The sequence below is a fragment of the Crocodylus siamensis genome, chromosome 4 (assembly GCF_052110815.1).
Source record: "Crocodylus siamensis isolate JL-2025a chromosome 4, ASM5211081v1, whole genome shotgun sequence".
NCBI lineage: Eukaryota > Metazoa > Chordata > Crocodylia > Crocodylidae > Crocodylus > Crocodylus siamensis.
Window position 1 is genome coordinate 70100481 of NC_143398.1, and position 17483 is coordinate 70117963.

A 17483-nucleotide genomic window follows, 5' to 3' on the forward strand; every position below is an offset into this window, starting at 1 on the left:
TATAGCAGGTCTGCAGTTCTTAAAATCTTTCAAATTCCCTTTTTGCTAGGAAAGATAAGGAGAATCTCACTACTTCTAGTCTAGGCATCTTTGAAAACACGACAAAAAGTGGATCAATGAACCTTAGATAAAATCCCTCTTGGCCCCAAGGGAAGTTTCTTTCTTCACTGACAAGATAGCTGCAAAGTCTTCTCTATTGGCTTTACAAATGAGTCCTGTTCCTGATCTGCTAAAGTAACCCTCCCCCCCCCCAAAATACAAACAAACCCAACCCAAACATGCCATTAAAAAAACCTGCCACTGCTGAAAAAGAGAAATAGGTTGGCCCTGAGACAGCTCAGAGTAATTTTCCTGAACAGTCTTCACATGTTGGTAGGGTTCTTGCAGACCTCCCTAATACTAGTTTTCCGTAACACCGTCAGATCTTGCTGCATTCTCTAATAGGAAACTGTGAGCCATAGATCATGAGATAATACTTCACATCCAAATGGCCTCCTCCCTTGTTGTCATTCCACTCTATATTAATACTGGGTAAGTATAAAACATCCCAAGTTTTATCCTCCAGCATAGTTATTATGTTCCATCTTAAATGTCAGGATCAGTGAGCCACAAATATGGACTGTCCTATAATGCCTGCACTCCCAAAACATTGTTGCTTAGATTACAGTCTTTAGGACAATATTTTAGGGGCAGATGTGTTGTGGATTCACCAAAAGTGATCATATTAATTTCAAGGATTTTAGCACCTAAAATCAGATTCTTTGCGTATCAAACAGTCTTATTAATTGAACTGTCAATAATAACAGGAATTGGGTTAATTTGTCTAATATGAATCTGTTCAAGCAGCATGGATTTAAAAGGTGTAGGGCAGGGGTCAGCAACATAGTTGGGCAGAGTGTCAAAAACACCTGCACCTTTGACCTGTAAGATGTTGGCATAGTAGGGGTGGACTAAAGGGGAGCCACAAAGTGCCTGATCCTTGATGTGGCAGGGTAGCCCTGGCCCCTTCCCCACCATCTGCCCTGAGGTATGTGTGCCAAGCAAAATGTCTTTGCGTGCCCTACTCTTTCACATGTGCTGGAAGTTGCCTACCCCGGTTTAGATTGAGATCAGAATTACTACAGAAAAAAAATCAAGTGAAAAACAAAGTAAAATAAAAACAGCAGGCAGAGTGAAAAGCACATCCAAAATAGCACCAAATAAAGGAACGGAGGAGAGCAAATGTAAACTGAAAAGCACAGGGTTCACTGTATAGCAAGGGTGACATCGCAGCCACATTGTAGTTAACAGGAAAACGATTCATGACAAAAATAGAGGTTTAAATTGCAGGAAAAAATTATTAATGTACAGAAGTAGTTAAGAGGTGTGTAAAATCTGTATCTCCAGGACTCTCACCCATTCTTTATAATAATTCTGAGATCTTTATTATGTCAGTAGGAGAAATGCTAGTGTGTATTTTCTTGCTTTGCGTGGTCTTTACAAAAAGCTAATAGTTCTATTGGAAGTTCAGTATTACTATATCATTACTATTCATCACAGATAGGAGGGTGAAGTACCATGTTTGCATAGTAGCTTACAGTCTGAATTTTTCCACTGAGGTTTCTCAGTTATTATTTGTTGTAAGTTAAGGCATAAGCAAGTACTCATCACAAATATGATCTTTTTTTTAGTAAGATAAAGTGCACTAATACAGGCTATGTAGTTGTAATGTAATGTTCAAGGCAAAAAAAAATCTATATAATCCAAACACAGCATAATTAGCTAGTGGCTGGTATTACATGCACTTCAGCAGTTACTAAATTGTATTACTATATCAAACAAGTCTCTCCAAATTATTTTGCAAATTGAATGCAGATACTAATGTACTTCTGTATTATGCATTGGTGTGGTGCCACCAAAACAAAGAGTTGCAGTACATTTCCTTTAATTGTGAATGTTATCCTGTCAGCTTGAGTTTAACTCTTTCCAAGAATAATGTGCTAATACCGATAACAGGTGTATTTATATTGACCTTCAATAGTAGTCCCATTTTTCATGCATCTCTTCAAGATACTTATGAATGTACAAAATTATGTTCAATGTAGTTCCGTCACAGAATCCCAACATGTAGTAAAATTTCAAATTTATCATTTCCTCTTCCTCATAGATTACCTCAAATGTGGTACGCCACATTTTACTTTTGAACATTACACCCCAGGTACAGAGACCATCTTTCTGTCTAAAAGTATATGTATATGTACTTGTATATGTATATACTACGTACTATGTACATGTATATATAGGTATACGCATAGGACTTTTTGAAGCTCTTCAAGCACCATGTACCAGTTGTGAATGTAGCTTGATAGCTATTAAATGTTCTTGCCCCCAGAACCTGAGCTGCCCTGTTTCTTTAGGCATATGGTTGAGGGCACAAGTATCAACTGGTTTGTTTTCTAGTCTTCAAGGCTAGGTGCTAGAATTAATAGGTAAGAACAAGCAGCAGAGAGCCAGTCAGAGATGTATATGTCTCTGACCACACGGACATGAGACACAAGGAGAGGGATAGTGCTGCTCCTGTTCTAAGAAAAATGTAGGAATTCATTCCCTTCATCCAAAGAAAAGGAGAAAAGAATTGACTCTAACAAAAGGGGATGGAACAGAGAGAAGAAGAAGAAGGAATTCACTCTGGTCCTATAAGCTAAGGCAGAGAGCTGGAGAGTATTACATATGTGACGCCAGTACCCTTGCAGCCCAAAATCACATTGGCATTTTTTGGCTGCCATAAACCACTCTGAAATCATATTTTGCCTTCCACTGTGGCTCATAACATTTGCAGTGATACAGGTTTCTAAGTGTCTTCCTCCCATTGAAGAATAGCTGTTTTGGAATATTATTCTCCCAGGCATACTGCTCTATTTTGGTTTGTTTTTCAGATGCTAGAAATGCTTATGTGCATGAGAAGTCAAGTGTGTAAAGCTATTCGTGTGTAAATATTTGCTGGATCAAACCTTTGAAATAATAAGGAAAAGAATCAAATAATCCATGTCTTATTGATGCACTCTGAGGGGAACAGAAATAACATTTTACCATTTCTAGATGCATAAGAGGTACTGCCTTGCACTGCATAATGGGTGTAATTTCCAGCACTGTGCTACAGATAGATTCCTAGCAGATTCATAGTCTCTTGCAAGCACTAATATGTTACTTGTTATTTGTTAACAAACAAATGCGTTTGTGACTGTGACACATTGTGTATTGTTTATAGTCAAATAGAACAAGTTTCTGAATAAGGAAGACTGAATAAAACTGAAGGAAAAGATGGCTGTGATATAAAATATCTAGCCACAAACTAATTTTGTAATTGCATAGTCTGGTAGTAGTAAAATTGATCTTGGATTTTAGGGCTTTGTCCCTACTCAAGCTTGCACCATTTTAATTACAGTGATTTAAAATTGCAACTTTGTGTGTGGAGCAAACCTAGGCAGTACTGCAGAATATCTGAGTTGGAAGTGAACTTGTGCATAAAAGGAATATTCCTGGCAAGTGCTTCCTTTTTCAGTAATGTACAAAACAATGTAGCAGGCTCTTCAGGAAATCTTCTCTCTGGGTTAGAGAAAGACTGGTTTTGATTTGGGGGGATTAAGGATAAGATAATGGTGAAGTCAAGAAGTCATCCTTTTGGGTTTGCAAAACAGAGACAAGAGGTACAGTCATTTCTGTTTGGTAAGGCAAAAGGTAATGAATGATCTTAGATGAATTATAAAATGTATCTTTAATGAGAGATGAATCTTAGCATACCTACCACAAAGATGCAGAGATTCCTCCTGTGTTATGATTACATTGGTCCAAATATGAGTGGCAGCATTTTACACTTAATTTGCAAAGATGTAAATAACCACACCATGTGGGAGGATCAGGCCTATTCATTGAATGACACCACTTTCCATTAATGATAGTGCATCACACCATTTTAAGAAGGTATTAAAAGATTAGGTTGTTTTTAAACTTTGGAGTCTGATGAATGGAGCATGTATTTTCCTGGGAGATTCTTTTTTCCTTAATGAATGTAAATAGTGCTTGTCTTTCATTGGGAGATGATTCTTTCCTCTTTTGTAAAGCAGAGTGTTGAATTAGAAGAAACATAGCAGAAATGTTGTCTGGTGATGATAGCTTGTAAAAAATGAAAACCATAATTTAGTATCTTTTATTTTAAAGATGAATGACTTTTTCATTGTTTTGTTACTAATAGCAAATGCATTTCAAAATCAAAGTAACTTGTTAGAATCAAAATCTTTACACTGCTACTGAATTGGTGTTTTGATTTCTTTGACATGATCCCTGATTGCTGTAAGTGAGAAGAATCAGTTCAGTATTTTTGTTCTTAGATCCCCCTCCTTTGTCTTGCAGCTACTTGTGGCAGATTCCATTAACAATTGCAGTAGGAAATACGAGCCACATCTCATCAGAGGCAATTATATGGGTGTCTAACAAATCAGGTAAAAATAAACTTTCCTCCCAGTGGAATCTCGTAAAGCATACTTGTGTTTTCCTGAACTGTTTCTTCAGAATTGATCTTAGGTAATTGTTTAGTTGCTCTGCATCCAATTTCAGCTGCTTGAAAATGAGTTGGAAAAGAGGCAGTTTGGGGGGTGGGAAGGAAGATAGGAAGTAAGCAGGTAGGTTAGTAATTTTTGCAAAAGGTAGTGTAATAAAATATTTTTAAACAAATATATTTCAAAGCAGCTATTTTATATCTCAGATGATTGAATGAATGTAATTCTCTTTATAGAGTGTGAACGTCAGATAAAATATCTTTAGTAGTAAAACTTCTCCTAAATGTAAAATCTGTAAACTAATAAATGAAAATAGGAGAGTAACTGGCAAGTTTTTAAATATGATCCATGGTCCAAAACCTGTGCTTAGAAACATTTCCTGTCCTTAAAGTCATTGCTATCCCTGCCTGATCACTAGATACAGGATTCTGAAATCACATTATTCTGATTACCATCTTGCTTCTTTCCCACCTTCAGTTTTGACATGATCATAGCAGCAATTATCTTGAGAATGGCTAGACCTGGGAGCCAGTGCTTTTTATCAGCTTGGAATTCTGTTTTGCAACTAGGATAAAGCATTTCTCTCTTTCCCTAATAGTTCATGAAGAAACTGTTAATAAAATGTGTATCAGAATTGAGGTGGATGAGGAAGGAAAGTTGAGGATTTGAACAACATGATTATAAGGGGAAGAGAGGGAGCCATACCTCCCTACATGCATGGGCACAGAGGAAGAATTGATCCCAGTTTGTAGTACAGAAAAGGTATACATGTTCCCTTTCAAAGTAAGTTGAACTAGAAGGAGGAAATAGCTAAGCATGCCTATGCCTGTCTTTCCTTTTTGTTCTTTTGTAGGTCAGTAAGGGGTAAAGGTAACATAGACCATTAGTAACCTGCAGGGCTAGAAAGGAACATTGTACACTTGGATAGCAGTGGAAATCTGAGAATCTGCAATTTCTAGTGATGCAAGTGTGTGTTTCTAGCCCTGATTACTCACAGTATACCAGACCTTGAAATGTTATTGCTGCTCCCATTATCTAACATACATTTTTTAGCCCTGGCTCAGGGCTGGGCATGGAACCAATGTCACTTTTATTCCTAGAATTTAGGCGCAGAGGTGAGGGAATGCAGAAGTTAAGTTTCCCCAAGCAGCATAAAGTTGGTCACAATACCAATATCTTTTTTTGTAGTACTTCAGGCCGCTTGACACTTTCACACACAGTCCCACCCTTCTTGTCTGCTTTTGTCATTCAGGGTTTGATCCAGCTCCCACTGAAATCTGTAGACAGACTGCCATTGACTATAGTGTAGTTGATCAGATCATTATAACATCATGCACACACAGCTCCCTCAGTCTGCCATTGATGCCAGCCTTGAAAGCTCATTTATCAATTTCTCACACAGTCATCTTCACAGTTTCTTCGTCTCTGCCCTTTACTCACAGACTGTCCTTCTTGAAATAATCCATACAGCCACTATTCTCTTCTTAAATTCTACTTCTGCTGTGATTAATACAAGCAGTCTGCAAACTAATGATGGCTGTTCTGAGCAATAATTTTGGGATGGCTGTTATGTATATCTTTAAAAAAAAAATTGGAATGGTTCAAAATTCAAATGATTCCATGCTGTCAAGGTGTGTGCATAGCTAATTAATATAATTATGATCCATTGTCATTATCTGTGTCCTTCTTCATTTCTCTTTCCATCACTCATTCATTGCTCCTTGTTTAAAATTAGATTATAAACTCATCAGGGCAGGGAGGGTGCCATCTTGCATGTGTGTGCAACGGTTGACACAAACGACATCTTGGGTGATAAATCAGTAAAAACAATTAATGAGAACAACTCTAGATAAATGTAATGTGTGCGCCTCTGCATGCACTGTACATATACCATAGCGGACTTGATGCTGCTGTGGGAATCCTTAGACGTTTCCTGCGGTTGGTTCAGAGGTGGTGTGCTTGTTACCGCAGAAGGGTAACCTAGATGGTATATACCAGAAAGGGCAATTTCCAAGCTGTTTATCTAAGGGGAGGGGAGGAATCCAGTGGTGTTTCCTTAGTTTGGCTGTTGGAGTCCTGAAACAGCTTCTACAGTGTTGAAACAGTTTTACAGCTGGAGGTTGTGGGGGTAGATCATCACTAAGGGAATCTATAAGTGTAGGTCAAGCTGCACTTTCCTTTTTATAAGGATATGTAATATACACATTCACATCAAGTCTGTTGGATTTTTTTGAGCTTCCAGATTTTGGTGCAGACAGTATAGACATAAAATGGGACTGTGGGTCATTTCTAATGCCATTATACACACCGTGTATATTGGGGATATTTAACTGATGTTAAAATTCCAAATCTGCCACATCCTGTCTTATATGCTGATATCTGAAGCATTTTTGGAAGTCTGGCAGGCAGCCCCTCTGGTGAGTATTCTAATTTTTGCACGCTTTGAAGTCTGAAGAAGACAAGACTGAGATGGGATTTAATAGCAGCCTTCAACTATCTGAAGGGTTGTTCCAAAGAGGATGGAGCTGGACTGTTCTCTGGCTGCTGACAGAAGTCAAGTTCTGGCTTCAAGTTGCGGCAAAGGAAGTTTAGGTTGGAGATTACAAAAAACTTTCTCACTAGGAGGGTGGTGAAGCACTGGAATGGGTTACCTAAAGTAGGGGTTGCCAACCTTTTTATGTTGAGGACCAGCAAACTGCAGACTGAAAGTGGTGGACCGGAAGTCACCGCAGATCGCCAAACTGCAGGCCAGCAGTGTACTTATACTCAGTATAAAGGGTTGGCTGCTGGTCCACAGTATGCCACTTACTTCCAGTCCGCAGTTTGCCAGTCCACGGTTTACCAGCCCATGGTCACTTCCACTCCAGCAGCTAACCCCCCTGCGGACTGGCAGCTAATCATTCACGGCCCGGGGGTTGGGCACCCTGACCTAAAGAGGTGGTGGAATCTGTATCCTTGGAGGTTTTTAAGGTCTAGCTCAACAGAGCCCTGGATGGAATGATCTAATAGGGCATGATCCAGCTTTAAGCAAGAGGTTGGATTAGATGTCCCTTCCAACCCTAATTTTCTATGGGTTGCATGGTATGTCCCTCTTCATGTATTCAACTGAGAGGTAGGAAGCCATAGCAGTTTAAAAATGGGTGACCAAATGTATTACCACCACATGATGCTCTTTCTCCTTAGTGGTGTGAGGAAATGATTTCACAGCAGAAAATGCACCATGATTTTTACCAAGGGTTCACCATTTATTCACTATACTGATGGAAGACGCTTTTCATGCATCTTAGTTTTCTCTTCAGCAGGTATAGTGACAGAATTACTTGGCTGACCCCTGTATTATTCCTTCTGACCAACTTTGTGGCCTCATCCAAGAGCCACACAATGTTGAATACCTGCTTTGTTAGCAGTCTGCAAACAAGTGACAAGTGGAGGCGGCTGCTTGTGTTTGTGAAGAGCAATGGGTGCAAGATGCCTGTATGACTGCTCTTGATTCATTCACATATTTTCATAATGTAAATTACAGCTTCATTTTTCTCCACATCCTGCTTCATTTTGCAAGGCACAGAGATCGAGGCCAGTACTTCTTTAATTGTCTAGTATGCCAAGCAAAACAGGCTGAAGTGGCCACTGATCGCATCTGTACCTGTGAACCCCCTTGCAGAAAGATTTCCCAGTGACCCAGACTGAATCAATGATCAAGGCAATGGATATGCGGGAAGGTACAATCCTGCACTGATTTGATGATATGCAATCCATTGCCTGTTGCTACAAAACCAGCCTCTCAAAGCAACTCATGTTGTTCAGGACAAGATGCTGAAAGGACTGACACTGTACTAAGTTCCTCTACACCGTCATTATTATCACCACATCCTGCAACCTGCTTGGCTTATGTCCCCAGGGCAATATTCATCTTTGAGGAGCTGGGTTCTCTTGACTCTTCCTTTCTGTAATCCAAAAGGAATTACTGGAGCACACGGTTTGCAGTTTTCACAACCACGTTTTCATTGAGAAAGCCCAAGACATCAGGCATTGTCTTTCTTCCTTTCCACCACAAACATCCCCCGAGAACAACCGCATGCTAGATTCCATTCATTTCCCTAACAGTTCTCAGATGGGGACTGTGTGAGGGTTGATGCCACAATGCTTGTCATGGAACAGCATTTGTTTTTCTCTTTATGAGTCTGACAGCTGTCGAATCTGACCTGGATTGCTTCTATTTCCTCTTTTCATCTTTCAAAGCAGGGAAAGAGGTAAAGGGGGCTCTGTGAACCAAAATCATTCATTAGATCCTGCCTTGTAGCATAATTTAACAGCAGTGAGGATCAGGGAGAAATACAGTAACTTGGCACCAAAGTTGAAGATGCACAGTAGTTCAGTGACCACTGATCCTGTCACTTGAACATGGCCACTAGCAGCAAGCTACTGCTTACTCTTTGTGCTATTGTGTGTGTGTAAATCAAGCCAATCCCACTCTCTTACATAGTTAGTGAATGCATGCATCCAATAAAATACAAAGGGAATGTGTGATGAGACTGACATATCAGAAGATACCCTCTGAACCTTTTTTTCCCATGTGCAGTAATGGTAAGTCCAATCCAAGCAACATAAGCATTTTAGTTTGATTTGACTTATTTCATTTTGCCATTTTTCCATGAAAGTTTGTCAGAAATACTTTAGCAAGTCCTAATTTGTATAAAAATTCCTTATATTGTTGAAGCTATTCCAATAGGGAAGGGGAAGAAGTTACATCGATATAAGTAGGTGTCTACCAAACTTAAGGCAGCAGCTAGCTGATTTTGTGGACAGATCTTAAGGCTGGCAGCCATTTTTATGGGCCAAGCATGGCATCCCCCCCTCGTGATTGGTTGAGGGGATCCTGATGGCCTCACCCCTTGCTACTGATTGGCTGCAAGGGCTGTGTCATGCGGCCCTGTCACCTCCACCAATTGGTGGAAGGGTTGGGGCTGTTTGATGAGCAGTCCTCACAGCCAATCAGGGGCAAGGAGTGGGTGTGACAGCCATCTTGCTGTGTCAGCAGCCCCCCTCTCTTTCTTCTCCTCTTCCCCCCCCAAATTGCAGTTTCCTCCACAATCACAATTGCAATATATGCAAGACACCAGTTAGGGGTTGTACCAATTTATTTATTTTGATGGTAAAGTTATATCCTTAACCTGAAATATTTTAATTGATATAAGGACTGGCTGTAGAAAAAATCTGTATTTTGCCAGCACCACAGCACTTTCTTTTAGATTGTTCCTGGACCTGATCTGTTAAGGTACTGTGTGTTTCCTGCAAGGAGTCAGACATATACCCTATTACTGATTTTTAATAGAAATTGAGGCAACACAGAACTGGAAAGTAGGTTCTGAGGCTCATGTTATTGAGCCTGATTTTCACTTAAATCTTGTCTTCAAAAGGAAAAAGTGTGTTTATATTTCATCCTAGCTATCACGGTAATTAACACAAGGTAATAGGCTATTGAAGGCAGGTCGATTTCCTACATGTTTTAACTTGACCTTTAACTTGGCTCTCACGTCACCTTTGACTTCAGTAGTCTTTTTCACTTTTGTTAGTTACTATGTCCTAGCTAACACATGAACATACCTCTTTACTGGTGAAGACTCATCTTAACAGGAAAGATACTTTACAGTTCACATGCAGTGCAGAGGCACCTTAATTGAGTACAAATGGCATTAACACCAACAGTAAGACCACTTTACAGTACTTGAGCCAAGCAAATGAGACTCAGACCTTATTCATTTCATTACTTCAAAACCAGATGTATTTATAAAATTTAACCAGTTCACCCTAAACATCTCCATTATGTAAGTGGCAAATTTAGAGTTCTAAAACAATGTAATTTTCTGAGCTATCCAAGTGAAAAATTAACTACTAAGCAATACTATCAGAGGGGGAAAGTACTGTACGTTTTTACTTGCCTAAAATTCAAATATACCTCTATAGTTTAGTCTGGACTTAAAAAGAAATCAGTCTGTGGGCTGACTGAGACCTGTAATGTGAAATTTCTGCGTAGAAAGATATTTAAAAAATGTTATGAGTGATTGACTACAGGGTTCAGAATGGGATGATCACCTTCTCCTTAACTGTAGTGTTACTGTTGTGATACTCTAATAAACACGTTTTTGATAAGTGGGTAAGTTGCCCATGTGTATAGTGTTTTTCAGTTCCACATAATCACCAGAAAATCATGAGGGAAAAGATGACCTTCTTTCATAGGAAACCATGAAAATCGACAAGTGCATCAAATTCCAGTAAATTATATAGAACTATGTGAAGTACATACATCAGACAGCCCTTTAAAATAACCACCTACTTGTTTGAGCTAGGATAGCATGGAAAGATTCTTGCCTTCTATTGCAGGAAAAGGTCAAAATATCAGCGTCCTTATTGAGAAATAACGAGAGGTTATGATTGTACACAGAGCTAACTGAAAGCATTGATAACACCATCAGTGTTTGAAAAGATATGGTTGTTCTGTATTAGAACAATGTGTGTATGAGATGTCCTAGAGCTGATATTTATGGAATAAGGTATTTCAAAGTTGTCATCTGTAAATGACAGGTATCATTCTACATCATGTCATGAGGCATAAGTGGTTTACATTACTTTGTGAGTAAAAGCTAGATGTGAAAATACTTCAACCAAAAAGAAATATATATGGTGTTCCCTTTATTTTATTATATACCATCTACACAGTCTGCATTTTATTTATCTCTTTAGAAGGATATTGGATAACATGCAATCAGATGTCTTTTTTATCATTTGCCAATTCAAAAGATTTTAAATTATGTAAAAGCAAATGAATTAACCGAATACAAGTAATTATTTTCAAGTGTTGTCACATTAAAAAGGGGTTCTTTATGGAAACCTCATATACCGAAACAAGTACTAAACTAACAGAGTAAAAATAGCCACACTTAGTTTTCACTTCCTACAAAACTGTTCAGCTTAATCCTGTCTCACATGTGAAGTACAAGCCAGAGTTGTGAACCACAGAAGAGTAGGCTAAAAAATAGTTTGCTGCTATCCCTGGTCTGTCCCACCTGTCCAAAGAAGAGAATACTACACCCTACAGTCCTGAATCTCAGGTTACCAGTATAGAGCTAATTTCAATTAGTTCATTGCCCTGACAAGATTTTTTCTGGATCTTGACTCTGGAAAGACTGCGAAGTATCTTTGCATCCCATTTTGTGGCAACCCTGGTTGGTCCAGTCTACCTTTGTAGAAGACTTGAAACATACAGAAGAAATGGGTTAATATGCCCTCTGATTGGGCATTTATATACATACATTTGTCTTCTCCAATGCACCAGAGATCCAGCATGTCATCTGGCGTAGATTGAGTCTGCTCTGCATGCAAGCTGACTCCTTCGGCGCTGCATCACATACATTTGTATAAATGGCAAAATGCGCGTCAGCGCTGGGGAAAATGGTGGCAGTGCGCTTTTAAACTAAAACAGCTTTGAGATGTTTTAGTTGAAAAGCACGCTGCTACCATTTTCTCAGTACTGATGCATATTTTGCCGTTTATGCAAATGTAAGTGCCGCAGTGCCGGGCACTTTTAAAAGCACCCGGCACTGCGGTGCACCCGGCACTGCGGTGCAATCATATGTACAAATGACCATTCAGTCTACAGCTGTCAGGATTTGTCCCTCCTTATATTACCAAGTATTCGGAGTCAGGGCTACTTCTACAAAGGGACCTAACTGCCCTTTAGACAGCTAAGTCCCAAATTTAAATCCCAACAAACCCCTCTTTCCCCTGCTGCCCTGCCCTGCTCAGCAGACACTTAACTATGTATGGAAAGGCTTAAATTCCCAGGGTGCCTCTGTTTCTACCATAGAGTTCCATAGATGTGCATAGAGAGCCAGTCTCTTTTTGACAGTACCAAACAGCTTATTGCCTACGTTCTGCTAAGCTGTCTTGCCATCTGTCTTGCCCTGGCCTGGTAGACATGATGAGAACTTCTCTAAAGGTTTAGGTCTTGCAAAAATCATTGCACAGCAGAAGTGGTACACCATTTGTACCTTAATGTTTAGAGCACTCATCTGCCTGATTTAAGAGAAGGCATCTGAAACCAGGTCTCTAATCTTCCCAATGAGTTCACTAAACACTGGACTACAAGACATACAGGATAGGACCTAGATTTCCCACATAAATGCCCTAATTCAAATACCAGTGAATCATCCTTATTCTGGTCCAATGAATATTTAGGTAATTACACAAAATGGAACAGTTTCAATAGCAAAGACCAAGAGAATTTCCCCAGAATCCTATATAGGCTCATGGTCAGAGTGCTCGAGTCAGAAGTGTATAAGACCTGCTTTCAGGTCCATTTTGTAAAGCAGGCAGAAGGCAAGTTGAACTGGGAAAGAACTCCCACGATCCAAATAAGTGTTCCCACCAGACTGCTAGATATAAGGTGAGCACCTCAGTTGATTAATCCTAAATTCAAGGAGGCATGTCTCTCCATCCCAGATTTGGCAGCTAATTACCTTTGAGGGGCAGGATTAAGGCCATCCCTCATTCTTTGGCATTTCTTATCAGCTACCTTAGGCAGCTTCCTGATTAGTTTAATTGGCTCTGTGTATCCCATTCTTAGTTACTTACTCTCCTATGTGTCTAAGTCAGGCTGAGGCTTCCACAGTGTGACAATTTGCCTGGGAGTTGAGTCACAACATTGAGCTGAAGTCTGCATTTGATTTAATATTTAATCTATATTTCTGCAAGACCTGGTTTAAATGCAGAGTTTCATTAGTTTACCTAAAGGTGTTTTTTTTTTTAAAACTGATTCATTTATGTTGACACAACTTTGTGCGTAGACAGTCTTAAGTCAATTTAAATCTGGTGGATAAATTTAGAGGAACAAGTCAAACCAATGTAACTAATTTTAAACCAAAATATAAATTTCCACATTTATTTTCACCAGTTTAGATTAACCTGTTTCACTAAACTGCTTAATTAAAACTGGCACATGTTGACGTATACAGGTACTCAAATAATTCTAAGCAACAATTGAGTTACTCCTGTTTTTTTCAGCTTCAGAAAAATATTTTGAAAAGACTGTAGTAGGGTTAGAGTTGTAGCTGGGATGGTCCAGGATATGTCCTAGAGGCAAGGCTTCTTCTTGACTGGAGGAAGGGCAACTGATTCCCAAAAGCTTGTCCAGCAGCTTTCCCAACTATACAGTTGGTCCAATAAAATGTATCACAAAGAAGCCTTGTCCTTTTAAAAATATTTTAACATCAATATATTTCTCGTAGTGCAAAAGTTGTGTTGTTCCTGCATACATTCAACTTCTATGTATAAGGAAACTACATGTGTATAAAAATATGTGGGTGCTTACATGTTTTTAGAATTGAGGCCTTGCGACATTCTCTATTGTTACATCCTAAAATAATGATTATTTTTGTGTATTTTATTCTGTGTTAGTAAAATTAGTGTTATGATGGAAGTGTTACTTTCATTTGTAGCTTTACTCATTTATTACTTTACAAAAAACCCCAATACATTTGTAAAAAACAGGTTAACGACTTGGCATAGCAAAATGTCTAGAATTAGGTGGCATATGTGAAGTGTTAGACCGCTTTAATGTGTTTGCCACATATTTTCATTAGTTTCATGCAGTTTAGGCATACTGGTTAGTTACCTGTTGAAGCTGTGTCCGTAAGAAGTTTGAATGTAGCATTTATTTTTAAAATGGATGACAAGGAAAACAAATGTTAGGCTGTGGCTTCTATCAGGACTGTGCAAACACATTATATTATACTACTTTGTTATGTGACATGAGAAAAAAAACACCTTTGATTTTATAGCAAGTCCTAGTTTTATAGTAATAATTAGTTGGATCAGAAAAGATTACTGATTTAAAGGACTTTTAATGAGATGTTTGGAGTCTGATCCTACATTTCTTGCAGTCAAAGAAGTTTGAAGTGTAGTGTTTAATTAATTCTGGCTTTTGAGTCTCTGCAAATGATTACATACATGTTTAGCTTTAATCATGTGAATAATGCTGTAAAAAGCAAGTGTTAAGCGCATGTAGAAATGTTTGCAGAATCATGTACTAAATCATTATTGAAAGGGGAAAAAACAGGTTAATTGGTATAAGATTAATTGGTTTAAATCATCAAAAGGAGAGCCTGTCAGACGCAAGCAGCCACAAACTATACTAGTGAAAACACTTTCACTTAGAAACTTGGTTACAAAGGACCTAATACTACTTCCATTGATTAGGCCCACAGTAATTTAAGGGTTATTTATAAACCAAGAGTTTGATTCTTCTCTCACAGGTGACTCCATTGAAATTGGTGGAGTTGTACTTTAATAAAACTGAGCTAGTGAGAACAAAATCAGACCTCAAATCTTCAAAGGGTAATTGACTTCTAGTTAAGAATACACTGAGAAAATGCATCTTCTAGGCCCCTAACCTGTAACAGGATCCTCACGGGCAGGGATCTATCTGCGAGGTCAACTGGCTAAATCAGCGTCCAGCATTGAGTACCCCTTTACATTACTTCAGGTAGAACTCAAATATTGAGAGTTATTATGATCTTAAAGGACTAACTGTCTTATTAGTGTTCTGTTTATTCTTTTAAATGTTGTAATAATGTCTTTTATAAATAATAAATAAGGAAAAGATGTATTTTTAGACTGTTAAGTTCCTTTTGAATATATTTTTAAAAATATTTAATTGCCCCCCCATATACTGTTCTTTGTTTCCAGAATACCACAGAATTCCTGCCTTAGATGAGGCAAGCTGGTTGATGGGTAACATCAATCAAACTGGCTACTTCAGGGTTAACTATGACATTAGGAATTGGAGGCTGTTAATTAACCAACTGATGAGGAACCACAAGGTAAGCTCTTGGTGTCATCCTTAAAATCTGCTTTTGATGTGTGAGCCTAGGCTGCTTTTATCATCCTAAATAGTTCCATTTTTCTGATTGCTCCTTACAGATTATCTCAGTCAGTAATCGGGCAGGTTTGATCGATGATGCATTCAATTTAGCCAGGTATGTTTTCCTGTAGATAATGTAAGCTAATATACAGTCCTGTAACAGTCCCTGCATTCATTTATGCAATGGATGTGTGTATTTTGAAGTTAAATATTTTAAAGTGACTTTAATTCCTTCCTCCTTTCCTCCCACTCTTTCTTGCTCTCTCTCTCAGTACTGAGTGTAAGAACCACAGCACTCTGACCATTCTTGATCAATAATTGCCGTAGGGTATTTCCGAGTATGGATAGGCCTGATCAATTTTGCAGCAAGTTCAATTTAACACTTTGGAGATAAATAATCTCTTCCCTATTTCTCTAATGAACTAGCTTTTTTAAAAAATGACCCTTGTGCTGTATTTAATTTGTGACGGAAAACACCTTCTAGCGTCAGGGTTTGTTTGGTGGTTGTTTTTTTTGGGGTGGGAGGGAGGAAGAGGAGGTTGCTCTGACATGTACTGTTATATCATTTTCATATATATAAATATATATATTTGGTAATCTGTCATGGAACATTTTTTGGACATCCATCATAAAGAAATTGTTCTATGTGGCAGTGTTAAGCCTGTATGAAAGGCTGCAGTCCTACTGAACAGTATCAGAATGTGTATAGCATTGTACCACCTTTTTATTGTTTTCATAGCCATGTAATTAGATATTACAGTCCTGGTTAAATAATTACTTCCTCACAACTTCAGGCAAGGGAATTTTTCCAGTTCTAAGATCAGACTGGACATCTGGAGTAAAGAGCAGTGTTAGAACTGGAACATCTCAGACTTTGGGATTCTTAAGGTCTTTGAACATTCCTGATCTCAAAATATTGTTCAAGGAGATTATGTGAAAAGAGTAATTGAGATTATTGATAGCTCTATAAGTTAACATGTTTATGGGTAGATTTGGGGTTTAATCTTCGGACTGTGCTAGGTGATCATGCAGAGGAGCACGGCCTCAGAGATGAGATGGCCTACAGTCAGGCAGTCACAGTAGGTGTATCTACACATGTAATTAATGCAAAGCAGTAAACTCTGGAGCAGTGTGAGTAAGAGTAAACTACTCTTAGGTGTAGCATCTACACATGTACCTGGGATGGCAGCAATTTGAGCCAAGGCATATCAGGTCCAGGCTGGCAGACGGCATGTGGGGGGTCAGCTTTAGGCCTAGGTGATGTTGCATCTGCCAGGGGTACAAGGGTGCTGAAAGTCAGCATCTAGGTGTGTGTTTAATTGCAGTTAATTACTCCACTGTCAGATAGTACTGTCCCCAACAGTACAATTGTAAGGCGGTATTAATTAATTTACAGCAACTTAATACCATCGTATGCGTAGATGGTAACGCTTTCCTGGGCATCTAATTATTCTACACCAGATCTAAACACATATGTAGGCACATCCACTGTCACCAAAATAGTGGAAGTCAGAGTTGCCCCAGCTACGGCTTTTGAAAGAATGGAAGGGGGCAACCTGCCTTCCCTTACACACTCCTCTCCAGCCTTCTTTTGTCATAAGGAATGAAACTGTGATTACTCCTTGCACAACTGTGCTCTTGTTGCCAAAATAAAAGACAAAAGGATATTGGATTAACAGGAATGTGCTTGCAAGTCAAGGGAAGTGATTCTGCTCTATTAGCAGTTCTGCTAATGAGTCTGACCTGGTGTAGTGTCCAGTATTGAGTACGCACTTCAAAAGAGATGTGGACAAATTAAGAATCCAGTGAAGAACAGCTAAAATGTTTAGGATGTTTAGGAAACATGATTTATGAAGACAGTTTAAAGAGCTGGGATTATTTAGTCTGGAGAAAAGACTGGTAGGAAAATTTGATAACAGTCTTCTAATACCTGAAGAGTAGTTATAAAACAAACAGTGATAGACTTTTTTTTTGTAGCCACAGGGAACAGTGTAAGGAGTAATCATTTTGATTTGCAACAAGAGGAAATT

The 17483-nt window shown here is 38.8% G+C and overlaps 1 protein-coding gene across 1 annotated transcript in view; it reads left to right on the top strand.

Annotated features, from left to right (window-relative positions):
* Nucleotides 1-17483, top strand: part of TRHDE (thyrotropin releasing hormone degrading enzyme) — a 321603-nt gene that overhangs the window by 230336 nt on the left and 73784 nt on the right. Inside the window, 3 exon segments of the mRNA XM_090042544.1 lie at nt 4390-4478; nt 15279-15412; nt 15513-15568. Coding sequence (XP_089898670.1) covers nt 4390-4478; nt 15279-15412; nt 15513-15568 — 279 coding nt within the window.